At 35.9% G+C, this 26,501-nt stretch overlaps 3 protein-coding genes across 8 annotated transcripts in view; 1 reads left to right on the plus strand and 2 right to left on the minus strand.

Annotated features, from left to right (window-relative positions):
* The window catches only part of LOC125678836 (outer dynein arm-docking complex subunit 3-like), a 25,922-nt gene extending 13,080 nt beyond the window's left edge, over positions 1 to 12,842 (minus strand). Inside the window, exon 1 of the mRNA XM_048917549.2 lies at positions 12,716 to 12,842. The gene's annotated coding sequence lies outside the window, so the exon portion shown is untranslated. The remainder of the gene's footprint in view (positions 1 to 12,715) is intronic.
* On the minus strand, positions 3,916 to 12,720 carry LOC125678828 (uncharacterized). Of its 3 annotated transcripts, none has more exons than XM_056154798.1 (2): positions 11,549 to 12,720; positions 3,916 to 8,090 (listed from the first exon to the last, which is right to left on the minus strand). In XM_056154798.1, the coding sequence occupies exon 2, from the start codon at positions 8,073 to 8,075 to the stop codon at positions 5,568 to 5,570; it is 2,508 nt and encodes an 835-aa protein (XP_056010773.1). In that variant the 5' UTR covers positions 8,076 to 8,090; positions 11,549 to 12,720; the 3' UTR covers positions 3,916 to 5,567. The 3 variants fall into 3 exon arrangements, with proteins under 3 accessions (XP_056010773.1, XP_048773490.2, XP_056010772.1); XM_048917533.2 differs by lacking the exon at positions 11,549 to 12,720 and adding an exon at positions 10,774 to 11,360; XM_056154797.1 differs by lacking the exon at positions 11,549 to 12,720 and adding an exon at positions 10,370 to 10,714.
* On the plus strand, positions 9,792 to 22,717 carry LOC125678845 (protein Dr1-like). 4 transcript variants are annotated; one of them, XR_008800121.1, is made up of 5 exons: positions 14,128 to 14,266; positions 14,487 to 14,766; positions 19,881 to 20,044; positions 20,581 to 22,144; positions 22,363 to 22,546. XR_008800121.1 is itself a non-coding variant. In XM_048917567.2 (5 exons), the coding sequence occupies exons 2-4, from the start codon at positions 14,538 to 14,540 to the stop codon at positions 22,129 to 22,131; spliced, it is 435 nt and encodes a 144-aa protein (XP_048773524.2). In that variant the 5' UTR covers positions 14,128 to 14,266; positions 14,487 to 14,537; the 3' UTR covers positions 22,132 to 22,144; positions 22,363 to 22,546. The 4 variants fall into 4 exon arrangements, 3 of the variants coding, with proteins under 3 accessions (XP_056010788.1, XP_048773523.2, XP_048773524.2); XM_048917567.2 differs by having other exon boundaries at positions 22,090 to 22,144; XM_056154813.1 differs by lacking the exons at positions 14,128 to 14,266; positions 20,581 to 22,144 and adding an exon at positions 9,792 to 9,830 and having other exon boundaries at positions 14,456 to 14,766; positions 22,363 to 22,717.
* The last annotated feature ends 3,784 nt before the right edge of the window (positions 22,718 to 26,501 follow it).

Genomic DNA, 26,501 nt, shown 5'->3' on the forward strand with positions numbered 1-26,501 from the left:
TGTTAATAGACGAAAAGTTGTCGATGTAATGTCGAATTGAAGGCCAAAGCAAGAGATTTGTTTCTACTCCTGAAGGTAGAAGCTATCAATAAATCCCGCCTCACAAGATACAAAAACTTGTCAGCTAATAAAGGAGCACAATTTGCGTCCATAAGAATTCCAACTGATTGGTGGAAAATCTGATCTCCAAACTCTACGTAGATATTGTCAATTGGAACTCTAGTATCTTTTTTAAAATAGCAATTTGCAAGTTCAGAGTATTTTGCGTAGAATGAGAGTGATGTTCAACGATGTAAATGTTTAGATAACTGAGGAGAAGATAGGGATATTTTTTAATTCCATTTCTGTTGAAGAAGTAACTGTCTTTGATGCAAAAATGCCTAGTCTTTATCGTGCAAAAAAAAGGTCGTGTAAAGTATTGAAAGTCTCACTTTTTGATGATGTTGAGTTTTTTTTGGGGGGGGGGGGGTGATGATGATTTACATTCCTAAAGTTTTTTACCCGACGTTTTGATATTTACACTTTTTCTGGTATATGTTACATGGCGCATCATGTTTGCAGTTTCTCATTCACAGCAGTTAATATTTTCGTAAGACGTAAAAACAAGCGTTCAGTAACATATCTCTGTAAGGGGATTTGTGAAGTTTAGGAATCCAATATACATGTAGGTACAGCACCAAACTCAAATTTATTCCTTCCATTGAACATTGAACGTATTTCAAAATGAAGCGCGATTTTGGTGAATTTCGTCTTTTGAAAAGGAACTTTGGATTACCATATGTGGAATTCGAGCCGACATCTTCTAAAATACAGTTATGATTGGCATTACAAACGAAGACAATTGTCACAAGTTTTTTGAGCTAGAATCAATACAGATTTCTTTTTCTGCTTTACTACACTCGAAAGTAGATGGTGCACGTTTTTATTTTAACTCGTCTGATTCTTGTGGGCTGGGATTTTATTTTAACTCCTCTGATTCTTGTGGGCTGGGTTTTTATTTTAACTCGTTTGATTCTTGTGGGCTGGGTTTTTATTTTAACTCGTCTGATTCTGGGTTTTTATTTCTTCTTCTAGAATTCTGACCATCATGGACACGATGGAATGATCCCGGAAGATATATATTTATAGAAATGTTGATCAATGCGTGTTCCATTAATCTGACATTATATACGTCTCGATATTCTTTTATTTAGTCATCTCTTAGTTCATTCCACAAAGGTTACATTCAATATTGTGTAATATTAGACGATTTACAGGTCAAATTCCCCGAGTTTTGGTATAGAAAATTCACCAAGTGAGATTACTAATAAATGAAGACCTATTGACCAAACTATTTAAAGTTTTACACTTAGAGATGGGGTCTAGGAGCACATATGAATAGAATATGATTTATTTCCAAATTAGGGCCCTCTCGGGCATACAGCATACATGATTGTTAACATTTCAATGTGCAATGACGAAAAAAACAAAAACAAAACATTTGAATCACCAAAACTGTTTCTCAGTGAAATTTTATCCATACCATATGATATAGATTTTCTTCGGAGTAATGTTTTCATTTCTAATAATAGTAACAATCAAACGTTTGTGCAAAGAGTGGAATACGTATTACCAGTGGCGGATCTATAAGGTATGTGTGTGTGGTGGTGGTGGTGGGGGGGGGGGGGGTATATATACTTCTAATGATAGTAACAATCACACATGTATCAATTATAGCGATGTTTATTGAATCAGAATCATGGACATGTTGTTATAAAGACACATTACCAGAGGTGGATCTAGAGGGGGGTTACTGGGGTTGCACCCCCCCCCTCTCATAGTTTAATATTCATTTTTTCAAGTAATTGTCACTCTTTCCATTTTGGGGTCTTCAACTCCCCCCCTCTCCCCTTTGACGGAAAAGGTAAAAACTTGGGTAGCATCCCATCCCCACCCCTAGTGTGACCTGGATTAATATAAGCTTATCATCTTGTTTCTATGGAGCGCCAAATCAACATAAACTCAAATAATTGAAGATATCATCAATTATTTCAAGATATCATCAATTCATTTGATGTGCCCAACAATTTAATTAAAGATCTCTTCAAATAATTAATGTTATCTTCAATTCTGAATTATTGCACGCATTAATTGAATTGATGATAGCATTAATTCTTCAGCTGAGTTGATGCGCGCTTTAATTAAATTAATGATCTCTTCAAATGAATTAATGATATCAACAATCGAATTGATGCGCGATACAATTCAATTGAAGAGAGCAATAATTGATATAATGCGCGCATTAAAGTACCTAGTTGTGATTATTTAGTGCTTTATATATATATATATATATATATATATATATATATATATATTATGGCTGAAGACTGAAAACAGTGGTGGATTAAGAGCCCCTCCCTTCTTTGATGGTCAAAAATCTAAATTTCTATTTAGTAGAACAGCAAAAGTATAATATTTGACAATATATTTAAGTACATACAAGTGCATAAAGATGAATAAATCAGTTAATTTGTTGTTATTTATTGATATTTTTAGGTATAAAATATAATAGTTAGAATAACCCATAAAAGTAACCCAAAAAGCCTCAAAACCCTGGAGCCCCCAGCCTATATCACCTAATCAAATCAGCGAGATCATCTATTCAAATCAGTGATATCACCTATTCTATAGAGTACCAAATTAACATAAAACTCAAACAATTGAAAATATCTTTATCATTTGGATGGTTTTTATAAGATGCCACAATTCACTATTTCTTGATTAAAAAGGGTGTGACCTTTCCAATTTGAAGAATTTTGAATCTGCTTTATCCAAGTTGGTCCAAGTAAATAATGTGAAAAGTTATATGGACAGGCAGACGGACACGTACCAGAGAAGCTCACTGAAACTTAAAGCTCTGATGAGCTAACAAAAGGCCCATGTGCCACATCACCTTGGCTCATATTTAAAGATTTTTCCTATATATTCGCATGTAAAACTTTTATCCCTATTGTGGCCCCAACCTACTCCCGGAGGCCATGATTTTTACAAAATTGAATCTGCACTATGTCAGGAAGCTTTCATGTAAATGTAAACTTTTCTGGTCCAGTGATTTTTCAGAATATTTTCCCTATATATTTGTATGTAAAATTTTGATCCCGGGTCCCTACTGTGGCCTCATCTTACCCCCGGGGACCATGATTTTTACAAACTTGAATCTGCACTATGTCAGGAAGCTTTCGTGCAAATGTAAACTTCTTTGGCCCAATGGTTCTTAAGGAATTTTTAAAAAAATGTTTCTTTCTCTTTTTATTAGTTATGTAAAACTTTTGATCTCATATTGTGGCCCCATCCTACCCCTGGGGCCATGATTTTAACAAACATGAATCTGCACTATGTCAGAAAGCTTTCATGTAAATTTCCGATTTCCTGGCCCAGTAGTTTTTGAGAAGATATTTCAAGATTTTCCTATATATTTGTATGTAAAACTTTGATCCCCTATTGTGGCCCCATCCAACCCCCCCCCCCCCCCCCCCCGGGGCCATGATTTTAAAAAAACTGGAATCTGCACTATGTCAGGAAGTTTTCATGTAAATTTCAGCTCTTCTGACCCAGTGGTTCTTGAGAAGATTTTCAAATGACCCCACCCTATTTTTGTGATCATCTCCCCATTGAAAAGGCTTGCCCTTCATTTGAACAAACTTGAAAGCCCTTCACCCAAGGACGCTCTTGGCCAAGTTTGGTTATAATTGGCCCAGTGGTTCTGGAGAAGTCCAAAATGTAAACAGTTTACAGACAGACAGATGAAGTGGTACAGACAGACAAAGTAGTACAAATGAAGTGATACATTGTACAGATGCACTGAGAGTTGAGTAGGAATTTAAAAATGGTTTCATCTGCTGTTTAAACCATGTTCAACAGAATTGTACATATCCATTGCAGTTTCAAACATTTTATTTAAAAACATACAATTTTAAGCAAATTATAAATATTCATCAGTATTATGCATCATAAGCACATGAAGTGTGCATAGCTTAATTGAATAGACCTTATGTACATGATACCCCCCCCCCCTCCCCTTTAAAAAACCCCAAAACAATGAATCTTATTTACCGGGTAATTTTCATATAGAATTAATTATTCATCCAAAATACGTGATTTCTCCGCCGATCACCTTCATAAGTCATTCTGAATAGTCAGTTTATACCTTCTGTAAGGTTTTCAGATGTGGCCACTTGTAAGTTACTAATATATGTATACATATTCAGAATGACTTATGAGGGTGATCGGTGGGGAAATCACAGATTTTGGATAAATTATTTGTTCTGTGTTTATTTTTTATTAGGTAGAAGGGGGGGGGGGGTGTACATAAGATCTATGTACAGGTTATACACACTTCAGGTGCCTGTGTTCTCTCTCTGCAGCCACCAACATCTAAGTTTGAAGATAATCTACATTTTTTATTGCAAGAAATTTGCAAAGTTATATTGCATAATCATGCTGCATAAACTAGATTTTGTTCAAAAGTAAAAAATTTGACTGCCCCTTCTCTCTCTCTCTCTCTCTCTCTCTCTGCAACAACCTACATCAAAGTTTGGGAATAATCTACAATTTTTATCGCAACACATTTGTAGAGCTATATTACATAATCATGCTGCATAAACTAGATTTTGTTCACAAGTAAAATATTCCCAACCTTGAGCTTGGTTAAAGAGAACAACTGATTTTGTAAAGTATGTACATATGCACAGATACTGGGTATATCACAACAGGTAAAGTCATTAATAAATAAACAACCCAACACAAAACACACCAGTAAAAATACACGCCTTAAAAATATCAACTCAAAATTTGTTCTTGGATTTGATGAAAAAGTTTGTAATCAATAAAAATAAAAGGCCCACGGGCCTTATCATTCACCTGAGTATTAGTTAAGTGTAAGGGTATCAATAGCCCAAAAAAGACATGAAGGATAGAAAATCTATAATACTTTTCCTAACAATGCTTCAGGAATTATATGCTATCATGATGCATCACAGTTCATACCTTCATGTATTTTTAGAAATGAAATTATTTTTTTAAATCAGATGTCATTATGATTCAAGTATTTTACAAATAAACACTATATGCCAAGTTTGACCCTGAGCTAGAATCAGAACCTCTACCCTGGGGATCATGAAATTTATAATTTTGGTAGAGGCCTTCCTACGCTACATGACTATGCATTTAGTTTTTCTTTTAGATGCACAGTTGTAGACAAGAATTTAGAAAATTTGTCAATTTTTGTCAGTTTTTGCCCCGCCCCTAAGGCCCCAGGGTTGCAGAAGTCCTGAAATTTACAACTTATGCCCCATTGTCCCAAAGATGTTTCATAGCAAATTCAAAGAGAATTGGAAGGGTAGCTATCAAGAAGAAGCTAAAATGTCCAATTGTTGATGCACAACAGACGACGTAAGACAGTGGACACAGACCAATAGCAATAGGTCACCTGAGTGACCAAAAAAAAATTGTTGAAGGCATGTAGCAAATCCTTTGTGTTTTAACGTTCTCATGAAAAAAGCATAAAACCATCTATACAGTGCTCTAGTTCATTCCAATTCATAAACCTCTGTGATGCTTTGTCTAACGTTCTGCATGACTAGTCGATCTTGGAGATACTGAAATGCCGCAAAAAAGTTTGTAAGAGAGCAGTCGTGGACCCCTCCCTGCATACACTGTGGCTTGAAGTCCAGCACCAGATACATCTGAATATAGAGTCTCTTGAAATCTTCCTCATTGAGGTACGTGAGGAGGACGATGAGAAGAGTGAGGAGTTCATCACAACAGCCCATGAAATCTTGAAGCGAGGCCGCAGACTTCAAGACAGAAACTTGTTCACCAACAAATCGGTAGGTCTTGGTGATTAGTTTTAATTTTCCTGTAATCGTGGTCTCTCTCACCAGGTTATGGATCGTATCCATTCCTGGCTGTAAAATGTCATATAAACAGCGTTCTTCCTTTTGGCTCCTAGGACAGTCAGTGCTCTGTTCTTTGTAAGATGGAGGAGATTTTGCGGACTCTTCATAAGATGGGGGAGCTTCCTGAAAAGCTGAGGTATAATCCCCATTCATTCTGGGTGGGCTGCCATTCAGCAAGTCTAACTTTGGATAGGTCATCTCGGAATCAAGAACAAGACTAGTAAACTCTCCAGAGTCCATGCCATCCTTTATTTCCATGCACTCATTTTCTGCCCGGCGGTAAAGCTCTTCAATGGGCATCTTTCCAATGGAGAGCAAACTGAGACCAGACGTGAAGGAACGTACGCTTGTCACTGACTGAGTCTCTATAGGTACTTTGACATCTGTGACGTGAACACGTGATGATGAATCATTAAGACAACATATCCATGGTTCATCGATTCCAAGTTCTTCAAACGACATGTCCTTCACCTTGTTAAACACATTTGCACATATATTGCCATACGTTTTTTCAAACAACGATTCTAAGGGCTCTACAATTTTGTGACTCAGGTGATTTTGGTAACAAATAGCAATCTTACTGCTTGTGTTTGGTTGACTGACACCATATCTTGTATATTCAGGAATAATCTGAGACAACAATTCAACAGTGGAAGCTGTGTGCTCAATGACTTCTCGTTTCACAGTATCAATAAGAGATTGGTAAGGTGCTTCTCTTCTTCTCGGAACATCTTGGGATTGATCCACTGGAATATATATTGTAGACTGCCGGTTCTCGCTGTGTTTCCCAGATGGTTGGAGTTCATGATCAATGTTGATGAAACCTGATGAATTTGAAAGGTTTTCTTCATCAGAATTGCTGATGTTTTCAAAAAGTTGACCTTCTTTCAATGTTGATGCGATCTTGTCTCGTATTCCTGAACAAAATCTATTATGCTTTTGTGTAGCAGCATTTGTGACATCAGCTAATATGGAGGAAATTGTCTCCTCTAAGGTGTACCAGTCTTTTGGCTTGCAGTTCATACCAATCACATCAGTATCATATTCTGGAGTTCCATCAGATTTCATTTGCCAGCCGACCGTTTGGCCTTCAGTCTTCAACTCATTTAGTGATAACTCAATTGCCTCTCGAACAGATGAAATCTGCACTTTGTGCAAACAGAGTTTATGTATTTCTTCCTTTTCTGTTTGCAGTCGTTCGTTTATTTCAATGTAAACTTTGTGAAAAATATTGGAAGTCTCTGGCTTTGACAACCGTTTGCTGGACTTCCTGGGTCGACGTCGGACTTCTTTCAAGGTTTCCTGAACCACTTTGAGTTTTTCCCACTTTTCATAGCATCCATCCCGTTCCTTTCTGACTTGATTCAGTTCGGCAGAAGTGCCGTTATCCCTCTTCAATTTGTCCACCTTCTTTTGAATGACCTCGAGGATTTGCCAAGTCTCTTCAACATCTTTCCTGATCTGCTTTTCGAATGCTGGTATGAATTTAGAACTACACGACAGAACATGCGCTTCGCTAGAGAAATCTTCCCTTTCTAACAATGCTTCTCGCTGTTTTGCCATCGAGGATTCTGTCAACTGAACGGCTCGGTCTTTCTTCAGGATAATTTTGTCAATGCTCTGTAATTGGTTATGAACACGACTAAGAGCATTTTCAAGATTTGCAATGTCACCAGTTGACAATGATATAGCAGGCATGATGTAGCAATGGAGCAATCGCAGTAATTCTGTTTTAAATTGTTCATTATTTAATTCTCTCTTTTTCATACTTATCAACAATTGTTTTGTTGCTTCAAATATTTCATGCGCTTTTGGATCTAATTCACTATAATCATAATCCTCAAAGACAGATGCATCAAAATGTTTCGCTTTGATGACATTGTCTGGTTCGCACAATATAGACACATCATCAATTTCCTCACTGGTCCGGTGGCCCGGCTTCAAGCGTGCACGGCTCCATCGAACTTGACGGCGGTCACAGTCAATTAAGATGGCATCGATAATGAGGGATTTAAACCAAATGGCGGGTTCTAACTGGAGGTCATTTCCTACTTCTCCAACCATTGGTCGATAACCATCCTTTAGAACCACACCTGATATCAGCTCCAATGAATCTCCTTGTCTCAGATAGAGATACATACTGTTGTTCTGAACCTGCAATGACAGTAAGAGAGAGGTGTGTTGGAATAATGTACATATACTTATAATGAAAACATTATTAAGACTTAGAGAAAGGTGTGTCTGATTAAAATATTAGAAATGTAATGACAGCAAGATAGAATTGTATTATGTGATTGAAAAATTGTGAGCTTTCTGAATGGATGAGATCCAAAACTAGAAAAAATAGAACATTATAACATTCACCTCCATGTGCCTACCTGGTGAATATAACTAATGATAAATTTCTATAACATCAGATCAGAAATAAATAAGGAATTCCCAATTGATGTGATTGGTTATTGTATTTTGGTAGTCCAATGAACATGGTGAAAGCTCGTATCACTAAGTACTTATACAAGGTCTTGCACATTAGCTGCAAACAAAGATGGCAAACTGGGAATTGTTTCAGAAGCTCTGGTTCAATCGGAAAGTAAATCAATTATTGACATTTTCTCATTCAAAGTACCCAATTTTCACCCATAAAAATGTCAATAATTGTATAATATCAGATTTACATATTGACCTGTAAAGACACCAAATGTTGGGGTGTTCTTGTACAGCCAACCATGACATGCAGTAAAATCTTAGGGTAGTGAAACTGTATATACAGCATTTAATAAATGGTTCACAAGGATTTGTAGAAAATTGCTATTAAAGTGCTGGTGTTGCAAAAATTTTCTTTTAGCTAGTGCATATCATTATTTGGTAGGATTGATTGTATATTGTTTAACGTCCCTTTTGAGAATATTTCACTCATATGGAGAAGTCACTATTGCCGGTGACGGGCTGCAAAATTTAGGCCTATGCTCGGCGTTTACAGCCTTTGAGTAGGGAGGGATCTTTATCGTGCCATACCTGCTGTGACACAGGGCCTCTGGTTTTGTGGTCTCAATTGAAGGACCACCCCATTTAGTCACCTCTTACAACAAGCAAGGGGTACTGAGGACCTATTCTAACCCAGACCCTCATGGGACTTATTAGGTAGGAAATCTGCTTCGTGTGTATCACTTTTTTGGCACAATTACTAATCTCAATGTTTTATGCTCGATTGAAAATTTGAACACATTCTGTATTGCAATATTGACGTGTATGAAAAAAATTACTCAACAGTGTGACAGGTAGTGTAGAAACAGTTTTGTTCTGCAACCGTGACTCCCAGGGGACAGGCAATCTGATTAAAATCATGCAGATCCTATGATCCACTCACGTAGATCGCAATCTACATTGAACAGATCATAGGATCTGATTATAATCAGATTGAGAGGACAGGCCACAGTAGTTTAGAGTTTTAAACTGGAAAATTTAGGAAATTTCATTGAACACTGGACAGAAATAAATAGTACTCAGATGAGTGTTGTTTGTTGCTGATGAATGCTGACAATTACTGTTATTGTGTTGTTGGTGCTGATTAGTTCTTATATTAGTTAATTACTGATATTTTTACTGATTGGTATTGATAATTAATGTAACTGTAGAATCATTTTAATTTGTGAAGGCCAATGTTCGTGGGTAAGCAAAATTCTGCTGGTTCATGGGGATGTAATTTCGTGGGTAAGTGATACAATGTCACTAGGAGAGATAACTCTACTTGGTTTAAAATAATGTTTGAGGACACGTGCATGCGTGGGTAAGAGTGACCCACAAAATCCACGAACATCAATCCCCCACGAACAATGATGCTTCCACAGTAGATAATTTCTGTTGGTGCTGAGAAATGCTGATATTTACTGATAAGTGCTGAGAAATGCCGATATTTACGGTGGTTTGTCATGTGGGTTCTGATATTTACTGATAAGTGCTGAGAAATGCTGATATTTACGGTAGTTTGTCATGTGGGTTCTGATATTTACTGATAAGTGCTGAGAAATGCTGATATTTACAGTGGTTTGTCATGTGGGTTCTGATATTTACTGATAAGTGCTGAGAAATGCTGATATTTACGGTGGTTTGTCATGTGGGTTCTGATATTTACTGATAAGTGCTGAGAAATGCTGATATTTACGGTGGTTTGTCATGTGGGTTCTGATATTTACTGATAAGTGCTGAGAAATGCTGATATTTACGGTGGTTTGTCATGTGGGTTCTGATATTTACTGATAAGTGCTGAGAAATGCTGATATTTACGGTGGTTTGTCATGTGGGTTCTGATATTTACTGATAAGTGCTGAGAAATGCTGATATTTACGGTGGTTTGTCATGTGGGTTCTGATATTTACTGATAAGTGCTGAGAAAAAAACATTTCTTACAACAGTTTTGGTTCACGTTTGCTTACTATTGTCAAATTTCTATTTTGATTTTTTCAATGTAAATATTCTATCGTCCTGAAGAAGGGGCAGGTCATCCCGCAAATTAGACAATTCACTGTTGTTCCTGTCGTTGGTCATTTTTAGTGCTTTTTATATCCTTATTTACTTGACCTCGTATCAACTACTTTTGTTGTGAGTGTTGTTGGTTTTTAGTCTATCCATCCATCTAAGATAAATGACATCAAATATCTCAACTCAAGAGTAAATATGTGTTGTACATGTTAAGAAGTGATTCTCATTTAGTACACACTGGTATAGATAGATTTCTTCAAATAATCTTACTTTGCGCCCAAAACTTTGCTTTAAGATCAAAATTTCTAATTTGAGAGATTAGTCATATGACAGACAGTAAAATACCCTTACGGTTTACCTTGTATCACTATCAGTCCATTGAATAAAACATCACGCCACACAGCGCATCATCAAACATTCGTTAGAAAGTGATATTAGAAGATCTCTAAAACCAAGAGTCGCCATTACGATTTCCCATAAACACACGCAAATAATGATAAATGTCAATATTTACAGATTTTTTTGTTGTTAATTTTGTTCCGGGTGAATAGTAAAAAAAACACATGATCCCGATTCCGATTTATTTTTATTTTTTGTAGAAAGATTGTCGAGCTCGATGATAAGTTAGTGGGGACTTGTATATAATTATACTGATTTTCCCTTTCAAATTTTAGAAATCAAAATAGATTCTTTGATAAATTTAATTATAGGTGTCCTTACATATATATAATGATACTATAAAAGATGTGTGTTTTCTGCTCACACGTTGTATTTCCTTCTTTTACACATTTAAGGTAGTACTCTACATCGTCATAATGGCTGACTTCCTTTAAAAACATGGATGAAAAAATCGATATCAGCAATATTTGTCTTCTCCTTTTCCATTTAAATACCTAGCCGAGTAGCTCAGTAGGTTTGAATACCGACTGCTGAACTGTAGGTCGCAGGTTCGAGTCCAGCAGGGGTTTTTAATTTTTTTTTAAGGTTACCTTCTACTAAAACTGTATTTTTTGACAAAATAAAGTAAATTTGAAAAATTTCAACTTCAAAATATTGTTGTACATATCCTCCACTTTTCATCTACATCAAATTTCTCTGGTGTAGCATACTTCCTTAAAGAGAAGCCGATGTACCTCCACACAAGAGAGCTTCTTTCTCGAAACTGGCGTATTAGGACTTGCATGTACAAAGGTAGAGTTTTCCTCATTCTCTCACAACCTATCCTTGTAAAACATAAATTCAATCTCCATCGAAGATCCTTGAAAACCACCAAAGTTATGGTAGATCTACAGTATACAGTGCTTGTACCATAAATTGTCATGTGATCATGCTTGCCAGCATGGTGTCTTTTTACTTCTTACTTCGTGTTAAAACTACATGTGATATACCGGTAGATATGTTCATAATAGAATAATTGTAGCTCCTACAATATCCTTCGCTATCTATCATAAAACTTGGTGCATGGTTGGGGGAGGGAGGGGGGGGGGGGGCGGGTTGATACATGTATATTGATCAGTATAAACAAGCAAAATATATATATCAAAATATTAATAAATCTTAATATGTCCCGAAAGGACTGAATACTGTAGCTGATATTTTTTTTAAGAAGTGTATTCTTGTTTGTTTGTTTGATTTTATATATATTTTTATTAGTTTTTTTTTTTTATTTTGCCCCCCCTCCCCCTTTCGTTCCGACGCCCATCTTCTCTTTAAGGAATCTGCAAATCGTCTCGACTACAAATACGGTAAACTTGAAACAATCAGACACTTAAACTTTGAATGCACTTTTCTCCGAACCTCTTCCTTGTACCGGACGAACACCAACATTCTCCTATACAGTAAACAAAACAAAACTGTTTCAAACAAGCATGAAAAACACTCCTTCAATTCATTAATGAAGTTAAAAAGCTTAACAATAAATAACCTTCGTTACACCCCCATCTCTTATAAACGCTTTTTGCAATATCATTATCATTATTTTGTTATTTATAAAAACATATATCAAGTAATGCTGCTGGATCACATGATGTACGACAGTGTAATTAATACAAATTAAAGTCAATGAAGACATGCTGCTGGATCACATGATGTACAATAGTGCAATACGAAGCCAACTACGGTCCTAGGCACCTGAAGCGTGGATTAAAAGAGACATTTTCTACGTTCTGTAAGCTTTTGAGATGGCCGCTTGTGATATATTACGTATCCCTTAAAATCCCCGTATCTACCACAAAAATGATGTCGGCTTTTGTTGTTTTAAGGGGGTGGGGGTAGAAAAAAAGAAGAAAAATTTTGCTTACCTTGTCGTAGTGAGTGGCATGCTACAGACATATATATATCTATATAAGTAAGTTGTATATTTCTAGATAGCGCGCAGTTATCAAGGATAAATTTTACAATCCTTAAGTGCTCCACTCAATCGCTGTAATGGTAGCTACTTCCTCTTTTCTATGTGTAAGCCAATAACACTGATCGAATTTAAGAGCCCTAAAATAAAGAATCTGTAGAGTGGTGTGTGTATGTTATTCTATGAATAGGAATGCCTGGAGTTGCACTTTCATATCACTGACTAATGTTCACATGCATCTTTCAGTACCCCGGCCGGTAGTAGTTTTCCTAGAATTAAAACCATTAAGTAGTTTTCATGGTATAACCCTTTTGTAGTGAGAAAGGAATTTTAGGTATGAATTTTTACAAATCTGACAGATTATATTAATGCGTGAAATACGCATATTAAAAACACAGAAATAACAGTCAGAACTCCCGCGTTCGCTCGCCGACAAAACGTGTTTAGGGAGGATGTCCCCACGTTGTCTAGCGGAAAATACACACACGTTATATAAAAATCTACTATCTTAGGTACTTATAAGGACATCTACAGACTAAATCTATTCAATATTGTCTTTCGACGTGTGAAGAAAATATTTTGACAGAGAATGTGTATTACGGAAGCGTATTAGTGCCACGTTTTTACTTTACTTGTCCCCACTACGGAGGTCAAATGGTTACATCATCATAATGGCTGACTTCCCTTTATAATATGAATAGAAATAGAAATACTAGCGATATTTGTATAGTCCTTTTAGATTTGATTGCCTTGCTGATTCGAGTTCTGCAGGGGTTTTAAATAAAGTAAATTTGAAAGTTTTCAATTTCAAATAATATTGTGCATATCCTCAACTTTTCACTCACATCAAATTTCTCTGATGTGTTATTCCTCTTTAAAGTTGTTATATATAGCGTCTGGAATGGGTCAGATCTTGGAATGAAATATTCTGAAATTGTATAGCGGGGCACTCACCAGGGGTGGATCCAGGAATTATGGTTACGGGGGGGGCCACTTTACGAGACAGTGGGTCCAGGGCAAAGCCCTGGTGAGGGTCCAGGGGGCGAAGCCCCCGGAAGTTTCTTGATTTTACAGAAATCAAAGGATTTTGTAATTTATTTCTCCTTGAGTGGAAGAAATTATTGCTTCTTTTATCGTTTAGTACATTTTCCACAAAATACAGCGATTTACCTTAAATTTGAAAATTTTAAGGGGGGGGGGGGGCGCCGGCACCGGCTGCGCCCCCTCTAAATCCGCCACTGGCACTGCTCATACTGTTAAATGACGGATTGACATTTCTTTGGTGACGGTGTAAGCACACAAAAATTATTACCAATCATCGCCGTTGACTTTTCATTTTTGGCAAGTAACTAAAGCTGCTTAATTATAGATTGGGGGTGGGGGGCTGGGCTTAAATCGAAAATCTATACGCAACTAAAACTTGGAAGAAAAAAAATCGGGATCGGAATTCCAACTGTATTCCTACCATCAAACTCTTAGTTTCGAAATGTGGTGTTTATGAGATGTAAGTCATATATAATAATTTTAGACATTTAAACTATCTGTTTGTAAATGTATTTTTCTTCTCACAAATATATCCTTACTGTTTTGTTACAATAGCTTTTTATACAGTGAACAGGTGAATGTGAACATTTACTCAGTTATCTCTCAAATTTCGTGTAGCAAATTCGGGTGGAAAATATGATTCATTCAGACATTTTGTATTAATTTTCTTCATTTTTAAGGCGCTTGAATGAGATGTAACTCACCAGTTTCAAGCAACAAGCAGTCTCGTGATGGATAAACTGGCAGCAGAGAATAAGGATGAAGACGAGTTGAGCATTCCTCGAGCTGCCTTGAACAAGATGATAAAGGAACTCATTCCAAACATTCGGGTAGCAAACGATGCCAGAGAACTTATTCTGAACTGTTGTACTGAGTTCATTCACCTAGTCTCTTCAGAGGCCAATGAAATCTGCAACAAACAGAGCAAAAAGACTATTTCACCGGAGCATATAATTGCTGGTAAGTGCTGACCCAGTAATTATAGCGAGATTTGACTTAGCAGTGATATTTACGAGGTATACAGTTGTGCAGCAAGTTGCATTGAAGAGCTGTCATGGTAAGATGCCTTAAGTGCTTAAGGTACTCGCTTCACAACAGAGAGGTCTAGGTTTGATTCTTGATAAAGTTCTAAGTTCTCCTCAGAGGTACAAGAGTTATCCTCCTTTGAAAGCGCCACTATTTGATCCCCTCAATTGTTTCTCGCCACACGCTAGGAAAAAAGACTCTGAAGTAAGTACATGTCGGAAGTACTTTTGGCTGAGGACAAAACAAAAGTATGTGTGTTTCCGATAACCTGACCAACCCTAATTTTACGCACCGACCCCACTACTTTTTTATTCCAAATCCGGATTGCCAGCCATAGTTAGTTTAACTGGTACAGTCTTCACAAAGCGCAGTAAAAAGACGCTTGTAACAATACAATAAAAAACATGTCTTATTGAAGCGTTTAAAAGATTACACATGTGCAGGTGTGTGACAATATGGCGGATACGGCAAACCCAAATGTTGTCATAGGTATTAAACTTAAGAAGAGTCCGCAATCAGCTGAATTCAATGCTGTAAATAGTTTTCCAGGACACTGGAGTGTTTCAAATTTGTACGACGATATTCATGGAAAAATCAAAGCAGCTTCGTTAATTTGCAGCATGTGGCTGCAAAGATATGTATGTAACATTAGGAAGCACAACATGCATTCAACATTGGAGGGTCAATTGCTTTATCATATGTGAAAAAAATGGGGATCAACTATATTGAATTCACATGTATAAATCAGAATGACGATAGGGAAGTAAATAAAGTTAAAGACATAATAGAGACCGCGACTCGGAAAACAGTAGACGTAATTTTCTTTATATCTATAGTAAGTTTTTCATTGGTTCTGCTATCTAGGTCTTTTAAAAACCCACAAAAATTGCACTATATTTACTCATTATCATAGCATAAAATACAGTTTATTGGATAAATTACTTGATGAAATGTTAAGTGAAAAAAAGTTATCACCTACCTACCTACTCTATTTTTTGGGAGGCATGTTGTCAGAAACACATTTTTTTTTGGCCTGATCTAATTTGAAAATTCTTCTGCATCATATATAAAGCAGAACTAGGAAAGTGGCGAATCCTACTGGTGCAATGTACCCTAGCACTCAAATACTTTCACCTGTTTATCCTTAAAAGCTCAAGACCAACTTGCTAAAACTGGCATAATCCAGTTCACCTTCAAAAATGCTTATCTCACATGTTTTTGTATTTTGAATGACACAATGTTTTGGTTTCTTTTGATGTGAATATTAATGTGAGAGTCATTGAAAAAACAACTATTAAAATTGTTTCTGCAAGTTTGACTGAAGTGTATTCCAGAACTTTTTATTGGATTTAAATTTCAGGTTATCAAGTGTGTAAATTTTTTGAATGATTTTTTGAAATCTTGTATATATATATATATATATATATATATTTGCACATCTCTCTTTTTTCTTGCTTAGCTTTTGAAAATATACATAGTAGAGAAGAATGATTTGATGTTTTCTTTGGTCTTCTATCAATTAAGACTTGTAACTTCTCTTTGTAACTAATAATAGAGAAACATGGCCTAGAGGTTAGAGCGTTCGCCTTGCATGCGGAAGGCTGGGGTTCGAATCCCGGCCATGACAGACCTATGTTGTTAAAACAGGTAGTGACAGTTCCATCGTCAAATGCTCGGCATCAGGTGTGAATGTTAAAAATTTCTATTGTTTACACATTTAATAACAGACTATTTTGGCCCCACCCTGATACCAAAACCCCTAACCTACTTCTGGATAACTACCATTCCAATTCTTTTCAAATTTGGGATGAAGTATCTTTGGGACGAGGGGGACATAAATTGTAAATTTCATGATTCTTGCACCCCTGGGGCCTTAGGGATGGGGCAAAAACTGTCTAAAATTGACCAGTTTTCAAAAATACAAAGTGATATAGAGAAGGAAGGCCTCTGCCAAAATCATAACTTTCAGTATCCCCAGGGTAGAAGTTCTGACTCCAGGGTGGGACCAAACTTGTTATAATATATAGTGTATATTTGCAAAACATATATTAAATGATATCTGCTTTAAAGGGAAAGTCAAACCAAATATTTTTTACGTAATAAATGATAAGATTAATTATATAGTAAAAATTGTCATACTATTCAGCTGATATACAGCCTAAATAAGCTTTAGTACTAATTTGAAAACGTTAAGAATTGAAAATCTTGCCATGATATGGAACTCTTTTTTATTCAAGACCACAAAAATCAATGATTTTGACGTCACACCGTCTGTTCCGGTTTTGATGAGATTCTAAGATGTGCATGATATGTGGTAGATTTTACGAATAAACTTCCTGTCAAACTGTAATTGCATTAATGCGAAGAGGAGATGTGAAAAAAGTTATTTTTTCTCGAAATTCCTGACCCAACCAAGTCATCTGATAAGAAAAGACTTATGATATAAACTGTAGATCCATCATTTGTGTAATGACAAGTTGAGGTTCGAGACATTTGTATGGAATAAGAGTAAGGTTGTATATGAAGATCATTTGAAGAAGACACGACAGACTGCATGTATTCTTTCCTCAATTTCCTCTTGCAATAGAACAAGCTCAAATCTTTTCTGCTCCAACCTTAACTATTCGTGACTTGTCAAGTTTACAGTGCTGCTGATGAAATAAACTGGAACCGACGATGTGACGTGATAAATTAAACTTTAATGGCCACTCTCTTAGCGGCGGGTAATTTAAAATATATGATAGATTATATTGATTTAATCGTTAAGCAAGGATTTTTAGCTGTTCTGAGCCGAAGGCTCAAAGAGCTAATCATATTGCCATATGTGTGGCGTGCGGTGTGCATCAACTTTTTGGGAAAAGGGCTATATCTCAAGAACCCCTGGCCAATTTTTGTCAAATTTGTCACAGGGTATCCTTGGCCCAAGGGCTTTCATTTGTACTTAAACTAGGGTTGTGACCCTTTAACAAAGGGAGATAATTAGGAAAATGCAAACAAAAGTAGTGGTTGCTAAAAAAATCTTCTCAAGAACTACTGGGCAAATTATCACCAAACTTATGCATAAGGATGAGGACAGGTTGTAGATAAAAAAAAAATTGTTCAAGGCATCATCTTGTGGCAAAGGGTGTGGTCTCAAGATCACTTCAAAGTTGACCTTAAATTTTGTTTTGTTAAAACTTTGATATTTTGCTTAGTATAAGGACTAGGATCATCAAATTTTGTCAGTTGATGCATCTTAGGACTTTTAAGTTAAAATTAAAATATCATGTTGTCTCAAAAATAGGTCATGGTGACCTACTTTTTGAATTTCGCAGGTAATTATTATTAAATGGATTTTGATGCATATCTTGGACACTTTTGAGTCTATGATCATCAAAAATTGTCAGTTGATGGATCATGGGACCTTGAAGTGCGTTAGTGAAAAGTATGTCACCATGACCTACTTTCTGAATTTTATGGCTAATCATTTATGAATACATTTTACTAGGTTGTTATTTCAGATACCGAGAGGTTTAGAATCATTAAACCTTGCAACTTGATGCGTCTAGAGGCCTCAAAACATATTTATAAAAAAAAGTAGATCACAGTGACCTACTTTTTGAATTTTGCAGACATTCAAATTTCACATTTTCAATTTTAAATGCATATTTTGGACACTATGAAAGCTAGGATCATCAAACTTTGTCAGTTGATGCATCTTGAGTCTTCATAGTTTGTTGAACAAAAAGTAGGTCACCGTGACCTACTTTTGGAATTTGACGGCTATATTTTAATATTTCAGATACTATTTGACTAACAATTATAGAACTTTGTCAGTTGATGCATGTTGAGTCTTCAGAGTGTGTTGACTAAAAAGTAGGTCACTGTGACCTATTTTTGGATTTTGACGGCTATATTTGAATATTTCAGATACTATTTGACTTACAATCATCAAACTTTGTCAGTTGATGGGTCTTGAGTCTTCAGAGTGTGTCAACCAAAAAGTAGGTCACTGTGACCAACTTTTGGAATTTGACGTTTATATCGGAATATTTCAGATACTATTCGACTTCAATTATCAAACTTTGTCAGTTGATGCATCTTGAGTCTTTGGAGTGTGTCAACCAAAAAGTAGGTCACTGTAGCCTTCTTTTGGAATTTGACAGCTATATTTGAATACTATTTGACTTGTCAGTTGATGCATCTTGAGTCTTCAGTGTGTCGACCAACCGTCTCTATGTCCCTTAAAAAAATTCGTGTAGAAGAGAAATATGTACTACCCAGATATGCACTTCATTTTGTAATTATTTTGATTGTCTAATCTAATAGTGTACTGTATGATATCCCCTTCATACACTATCATGTGATAGGTCTTTAAAACCTTGTTAATTGATGAATCTTGGTTAGTGAGAATTTTTGCCTGTTCTACAATGTATCAGAAGACCGATTCTAGGCCCATGAGCCTCTTGTTGTTGTTAAAGGCTGTCATTTATGATATCAAGAAGTAATACATGTACTTTATTCATAAAAGTAACAATGTGGTTAGGATTTCCTTTCCCTTTAATGCCATTTATACTTAATTGAAACTAAATGGATATCCATAGTTAGGAGTAGGTAGACCTTTACCAAAATTGTAAATTTCATGATCCTAGGGGGTAAGGGTTAGGTTTCAGGATTTGAAAGATTTCTTTAAGTTTGCTGATACTGTGTAAAATCTAAATGCACATTTAGGAATATCAGAAAAGGATGTACATGTACAAAAATGTGGTGAATTTCTCAACCCCAGGGTTTTGACTCTAGGATGGGTTCAAATTAGTCATATCGTTTTATTTATATACATGTGTATTAGGTAAAGCCTTTCATCGGTGTATGCACTTTTGAGGTCATCTTGTTTTATACTGTTGCTGAATATTAGAATTTAGCTTAGATATTTAGAACAGGAATTTTTTTTCTAGATTTCATAGTCCTTTGGACTAGTTATACTTTTAACTAGTACACAGATGACCAATAAGGCCGGTGGGCCTCTTGTTAAAAATCTATTTAACAAAATATGTTGTTACAATTCTCAGCGCTTGATCACCTTGGTTTTGGGAATTACAAAGAAGATGCAGAGGCAGTGCTGGAGGAAACCAAGGCAGTCGCTGCCAAGAAAAGGAGAGGAAGTTCACGACTGGAAAATCTGGGAATTCCCGAGGAGGAGCTTCTCAGACAACAACAAGAATTGTTTGCCAAGGTGCATTCTTAATTTCTTATCTATTTTTATATTATGTTTTAGATTCAAGACATGCAAGAGGGAACTTTAAAATGCATAATGAAAAAATAGATCTCCTTGCATAATGAATGCCAAAGATTTTTGACCTACATAGGACATTCGGTCCCACATGCATGTACCTGCAACTGTCATAGACCGAATAAAAAAATTATCTGACTGAAATAAAATTACAGGAAAATAAGAATGGAACAAAGGAGTTTTACAATTTTATTCTTCTCGAGAGAAATAATCGTTTTCAATGCTCATCTTCAGAAGTTCCTTCAATAAATTCATCATTTTTTATCCATATATAACAGTATTTCAAGTTCATTATCATCTTTTTATCCACATATAACTGTTTCAAATTCATTATCCACATTGATATTATTATCGTCCACCAATTCAGAGTCTCCAATACAGCCAACTTGACTGACCAGTTGTTTCATTTTCGCCTTGTCATGCTCTTAATATTGAGTAAATGTTTGATTCATTTAAACATTTCATTCATCATTTTAAAGATTGCGAGAGATGAAGATTCAGCCTAATAGTCAAAGTCATCACTGGACAGTTGGTCCGACCTACGAGAGTGAATCGGACCAATTACAAATTTGTCGGTTTTGTCCGACAGTCCAATAACTTTGATGTTCACTGCTTGCAATGTCCTTAGACCAACTTATATAGTGTCGGTTTTTTATGTTCTCTATCTGCAACCTTTGACCCCTGTCAAATCCCTGTTAATGTAAATTTGTTTGTAACCTTTCTGTTGGAAATGTTGAATGTTAAAAGTGTTGTACATAAAATGATGAAAGCATATATATAATATTAATGATGGAAGCGTATATAGAATGTTAAAAGCGTAGTACATAGAATGATGAAAGCATATATAGAGTGTTAAAAGCATAGTATGTAGAATGATGAAAGCGTATATAGAGTGTTAAAAGCGTAGTACATAGAATGATGGAAGCGTATATAGAGTGTTAAAAGCGTAGTACGTAGAATAATGGAAGCAGATATATAGAGTGTTAAAAGCGTAGTACATAGAATGATGGAAGCGTATATAGAATGTTAAAAGCGTAGTACATAGAATGATGGAAGCGTATATAGAATGTTAAAAGTGCAGTACATAGAATGATGGAAGCATATATAGATTGTTAAAAGCGTATTACATAGAATGATGGAAGCGTATATAGAATGTTAAAAGCGTAGTACGTAGAATAATGGAAGCGGATATATAGAGTGTTAAAAGCGTAGTACATAGAATGATGGAAGCGTATATAGAATGTTAAAAGTGTAGTACATAGAATGATGAAAGCGTATATAGAGTGTTAAAAGCGTAGTACATAGAATGATGGAAGCGTGTATAGAGTGTTAAAAGCGTAGTACGTAAAATGATGAAAGCATGTATAGAGTGTTAAAAGCGTAGTACATAGAATGATGGAAGCATATATAGAGTGTTAAAAAATATTGTAAGCATGTACATAGAACATTGAAGTTATAAATATTTGATATAGTAATATTATATTCAGTTACCGCGTGCTTTGCCCCCTTGTGTAATGTTGGACATGAAAAAATGCGTATTTAACCCCTAGTGTAAATAACCACTTTTATAGTAACATGACAAGTTGACATTGGTGATGTAAAGGGCAAAATATACACAAAACTAGTAGATGATGTTGATACATTATTCCAGCAAGGGAAGTCACCAGAGGATAGATATCTCTAGTCATTGCTAATACACATCCAATCTGTAATGTCTGTCGTGATGATACAATTATTCTTAGATTGTATAACTAATTCCACAACATGCGCATCATTGCTAAAGGTGTTCGCAAGCTCCCATTCATTCTATAAGTATTTCATTTTTCCAATGTTTTTGCCTTCGATATCTTTACCTATTAAATAGCTATTTATTTCCTCATGAATGTGAACAATATGCTTATGAATCTTCATTTAGTTCAGCCATTCTAACTGCTGAAAATCCTTATAGAAATGAAAGCAAATGTCAATATTTTTTTAAATACATGAAGGTATGGACAGCAGCACTTGGTGCCAGTTTCAGGAAGTGCTAACACGCCTCCAGAAGTATGCTGGCATAAAGCATTCTAGTTTTCTCTCTCTCTCTCTCTCTCTCTCTCTCTCTCTCTCTGTGTATTTTCACAAATGCTCTAAATAGGGAGCACAAGTTTGAGAAAAATTTAATGCAGTAATCACAATGTGAAGATAACGAACAGTGATCAATCTCTTGATATTAGTGCTGCAGAATTGATATGAGTGTGTGACTTCTGTTACTATGGTTACAGGCGAAGCAGGAGCAGGCTCTTCTGGAACAACAGCAATGGCTGCAGACTCAACAAGCCCTGCAACAACAGCAACTTCAGCTGCCCCAGCAACCTGACAGCAATGATGATGACTATTCCTAGCAACAGGACAATGTTTCATTCTTACTGACATTAATGATTTTTAAAATAAATTTTACTGAGGGAATACAATGTATCAGAAGCAATGACCTGGAGAATCTTGTCTTGATTTTGTTGTTGTTTAACTGTATCTCCTTAGAAATGGTGGTTGTTTTAATATTTCACAAAATCAGATTTGTAGTAATTACCAAACATGATTAACTTAAAACTGTATTGGATTAAATTCAGTTGAATATCATTCTTTGTTATTATTCACTGTCTCTGGAATGGTCAAACAGACATAAGGTTAAGGACAGGAGGTCCATCTCTTCTTCCCTCCCTTCTCTCTTTCCTCCCTTCTCTCTTTCTCCCACCTCCCTCCCTCTTTTACCCTGGTTGCCCATGTATTTAAAAGAAAAACAATTCGAGATGTAAATATAAACTTTACATCACTCTGTTTTATTTGTTCATTTGTATATTGCTTTATGAAAGGTGAAAGGTGAAGATAACGAACAGTGATCAATCTCATAGCTCCTAAAATCAATACAAAATAGATTGTTGGGCAAACACGGACCACTGGACACACCAGAGGTGATATCAGGAGCCTAGGAGGAGTAAGCATCCCCTGTCGACCGGTCACACCCGCCGTGAGCCCTATATCCTGATCAGGTAAACGGAGTTATCCGTAGTCAGGGCCGTAAGTAGGGTTCTAAATCAGGGGAGGCAGGGGATTGGGGGCCGCCGATTGACTTTACGACTGAAAATGACACTTTTTAAATCCCAATTTATCATGTTTGTGTTTCATTTGTACTATGTAAAGAATCGTAATATGGTGTCAAAGACAAAGGTGCTTGTCTTCATTTTAAACATATATCCTATAATATAACATTTATATAATTTTATTTTCTTTTTTGCCAAAAAATCAGACGAGGCAGTTGCCTCGTCTGCCTCATCGGCAGTTACGGCCCTGGTAGTCAAAATCGGGTGTGCCAAGAACGGTCTAACAATTGGTATGAAACAATTCAGACAGCATTTGACCCAATGATAGGTTTTATTGACGAACTAGATCGTTATAACGACGATAGAATTTGCGACATGCTGACTTCAATCGAGACTGTTGAAACCCCTGTACCATCAACTTGTTTGTCAGTAGCTTGTCTCGATTCAAAAACTGACTATACGCAGAACAAGCTCTTGCGTATCGAATCGGTTGAGAGATATAAACACCATATGCAGGTGATAATGGAACATTGCTACATAAATATTGGAAGTTGACGATGGAGAAGCTGAAATCATTTAATTTTACATGTTTACAAGCATTTTCATTGGTTGAATTATCAAATGAATATCGTATACCCCGAAAAATAAAATAATAAATGGCCGGAACTACTTTCTATTGGAATGTTGGGGATTCCCCTGAATGTTCTATTTATAGATTGGGAATCCTGAAGAAAAAAACTCCATCGATCAAAATAAATTCATTCAACAAAAACATTAATGTATTAAAAATAAATGATAAATAAACAATTATACAAAATAAAATAAATATGACTCCCATGAAACCAAACAAAAGAAATTGGCAGGATGGTCTCGACACATCTGATGATCCACAGAATAAGCGAATATACTCAACCGGGGATGACAATTGTTCAGTTCGCACCCTACGACAACTTCTTCATGTCACAGACCCGAATGCCACATCATTATTCAATCACTTTTCGAAAGCTGCAATGGCGTTTCCACAATCAGAGAAAGTGTGGTTCACAGCAAAGCCTGTCAAAGCGTACCAGTTTTCGAAATTAATGTCTGACATATTTAGAAATTCTGGATGCTCTCAAAATGACACCGCACACTCTCTCAGAGCGACTGCAATTCAAACCCTTAACGACGATGGTTTTGAACTCCGACATATTATGTTCATGAGTGGGCACCGGAACGAGGCATCCGTACGCAGTTATAACAGTGATTGCAGTGACCATCAAAAGCAATGCCTTAGTAATTCACTAGTAAAACTTGCAAGACCCTCTACAACACTCACTCGTCCCCCTGGAAACCGTAGAAACCCTCAAGAGAACCTTACTTGCCTGGTCTCTGATCGCATGACACATCATGCACATGTCCCACGCTTACCATTCGTACCGACATTGAACATTGAGGTGAATGCCAGTTCCACTCAACAAAGTTCCAGCAGTTTTCTATCCACAGGATTCATCTCTAATTCATCCTTTCAAAGCTGCACCTTTCAGTTCACAGGGAACCCGTTTATGAGTCAAAAGTAAACAGTTCGTGGAAGCCGCCTTTTCCGATTTTCAGTTGGTGTTTTCATAATTAATCACTACACCAAATTCGAAGCGTCATATAATGTAGTTCAAGAATAGCTCTTTAATTGAACTCAAATCATATTATGTTTTATCATTCAAACTCAATGCTCTATATATCTAAATGATAAGGAATGAATATATTATCTTTTCGGTGGATGGAGGGATTCCACGAAAAAAAAAAAAAAAGACGGAAAACTTTGCATCATGCGCTACGCGCAATGATGCAGTTTCCCGTCTTTTTTGTTCGTGGATCCCTCCATCCACCGAAAGGATAATATATTCATTCCTTAAATCATTCCGTTTGTCATACAGTTGAGTTGTCAGTGTGCCGTTAATGTCTACTTTCAATAAAATATCTAAGTATGAAGCATAAGTGGACGACTCTGTGGTGTTTTTTATTTCGAGCTCACAGGGATATATCGAATCGACATACAGAAGTTATTTTTGTTAATAGACAAAACGTCGTCGATATATCTAAATGTCGAATTGAAGGCCACAGCAAAAGATTTTTTCGTCTGACGTAGAAGTTTTTGAATAAATTCTGCTTCATATGAATATACATGTAGAAAAAGGTCAGCCAACAAAGGAGCACAATTCGTGCCCATGGGAATTCCAACACACTGTTGGAAGACTTGATCACTAAATACCACGAAGATATTGTCAATGAGGAATTCTAGCATATTTTTTTTAATTTCAACTTCAGAGTATACTTGTGCGTGGAATCAGAGTGGTGTTTAACAAAGTAAGTTTTTGGATGACTGATCACTAGATATGAGTATTTCCTTTTTCCATTTTTGTTGAAGAAGCAACTGTCTATGATATCAAAAATGTCTTTAATTTATCGTGAGGAATGGTCATGTAAAGTGTTGAAAAGTCATAAGTTTTGATTTGGAAAAAGTTTTGCGATTTCAATTTTGCTAAAAGTTCTTTAGAATGTTTTAGAATCCACATTTAATTAACACCACTACTGGCATATGTAGTCGCACAGTAAGTTTGAAGTTTCTCCTTAACAGCTGTTAACATTTTCGTGAGGAGCAATGATAGAGGCTTGGTAGAACACTTAATGGGTCCAGTAATGTTTCTTTGTCTGTATACTTACTAAAAGCCAAGTAATATGGATTGGAAGTAAAAAGGAATGCAATAGGAAAATTAGTGGATGATACAGAATTATCATGGAATGAAACAAAATTTAAAGTATTAGGAATTGAGTTTGATACTAATTTAAGTCAAATGGTGAAGATAAATTATGACAAAAAATTGCTTCTATTAAGAATTTATTAAAACAATGGAAAAGAAGAAACCAGACTCCAATTGGTCGCATAACTGTTATAAAATCTCTAGCAATCTCAAAAATTGTACATTTGTTTACTTCCCTACCGAATCCATCAAAAGATACTATTGACCAGTTAAATTGTCTATTTTTTAAATTCCTGTGGAAAAAGTCCTGTTCATAAAGTAAAAAAGTCTATAGTTACCCAGGAATATGAAAAGGGTGGTTTAAACATGATAAATATAGAAAATTTGATTACAAGTATGAAAATATCTTCGGTTAAGAAATTGCTACAGGGTTCAGCAAAATGGCAATTTGTCATAGGCGAAGATATCAATATTAGTCAGGTCATTAGATATGTCCTAACATAGGCATTAAAGAATATTGAAAAATCAAAAAACAAATTTTGGCATTTTTAATTCTTGGAAAAAAAACGGAGAATTGTTTTGAAA

Source organism: Ostrea edulis, chromosome 2 (genome assembly GCF_947568905.1).
Source record: "Ostrea edulis chromosome 2, xbOstEdul1.1, whole genome shotgun sequence".
Lineage (NCBI taxonomy): Eukaryota > Metazoa > Mollusca > Bivalvia > Ostreida > Ostreidae > Ostrea > Ostrea edulis.

Bases quoted from the DNA above. Each gene is read 5' to 3' on its own strand.
- LOC125678828 (XM_056154798.1), bottom strand. From the start codon at position 8,075: ATGTATCTCTATCTGAGACAAGGAGATTCATTGGAGCTGATATCAGGT.
- LOC125678845 (XM_056154813.1), top strand. From the start codon at position 14,538: ATGGATAAACTGGCAGCAGAGAATAAGGATGAAGACGAGTTGAGCATT. The intron at 14,767-19,880 runs GTAAGTGCTGAC...TACAATTCTCAG, and splicing joins ACCGGAGCATATAATTGCTG to CGCTTGATCACCTTGGTTTT. The intron at 20,045-22,362 runs GTGCATTCTTAA...CTATGGTTACAG, and splicing joins AACAAGAATTGTTTGCCAAG to GCGAAGCAGGAGCAGGCTCT.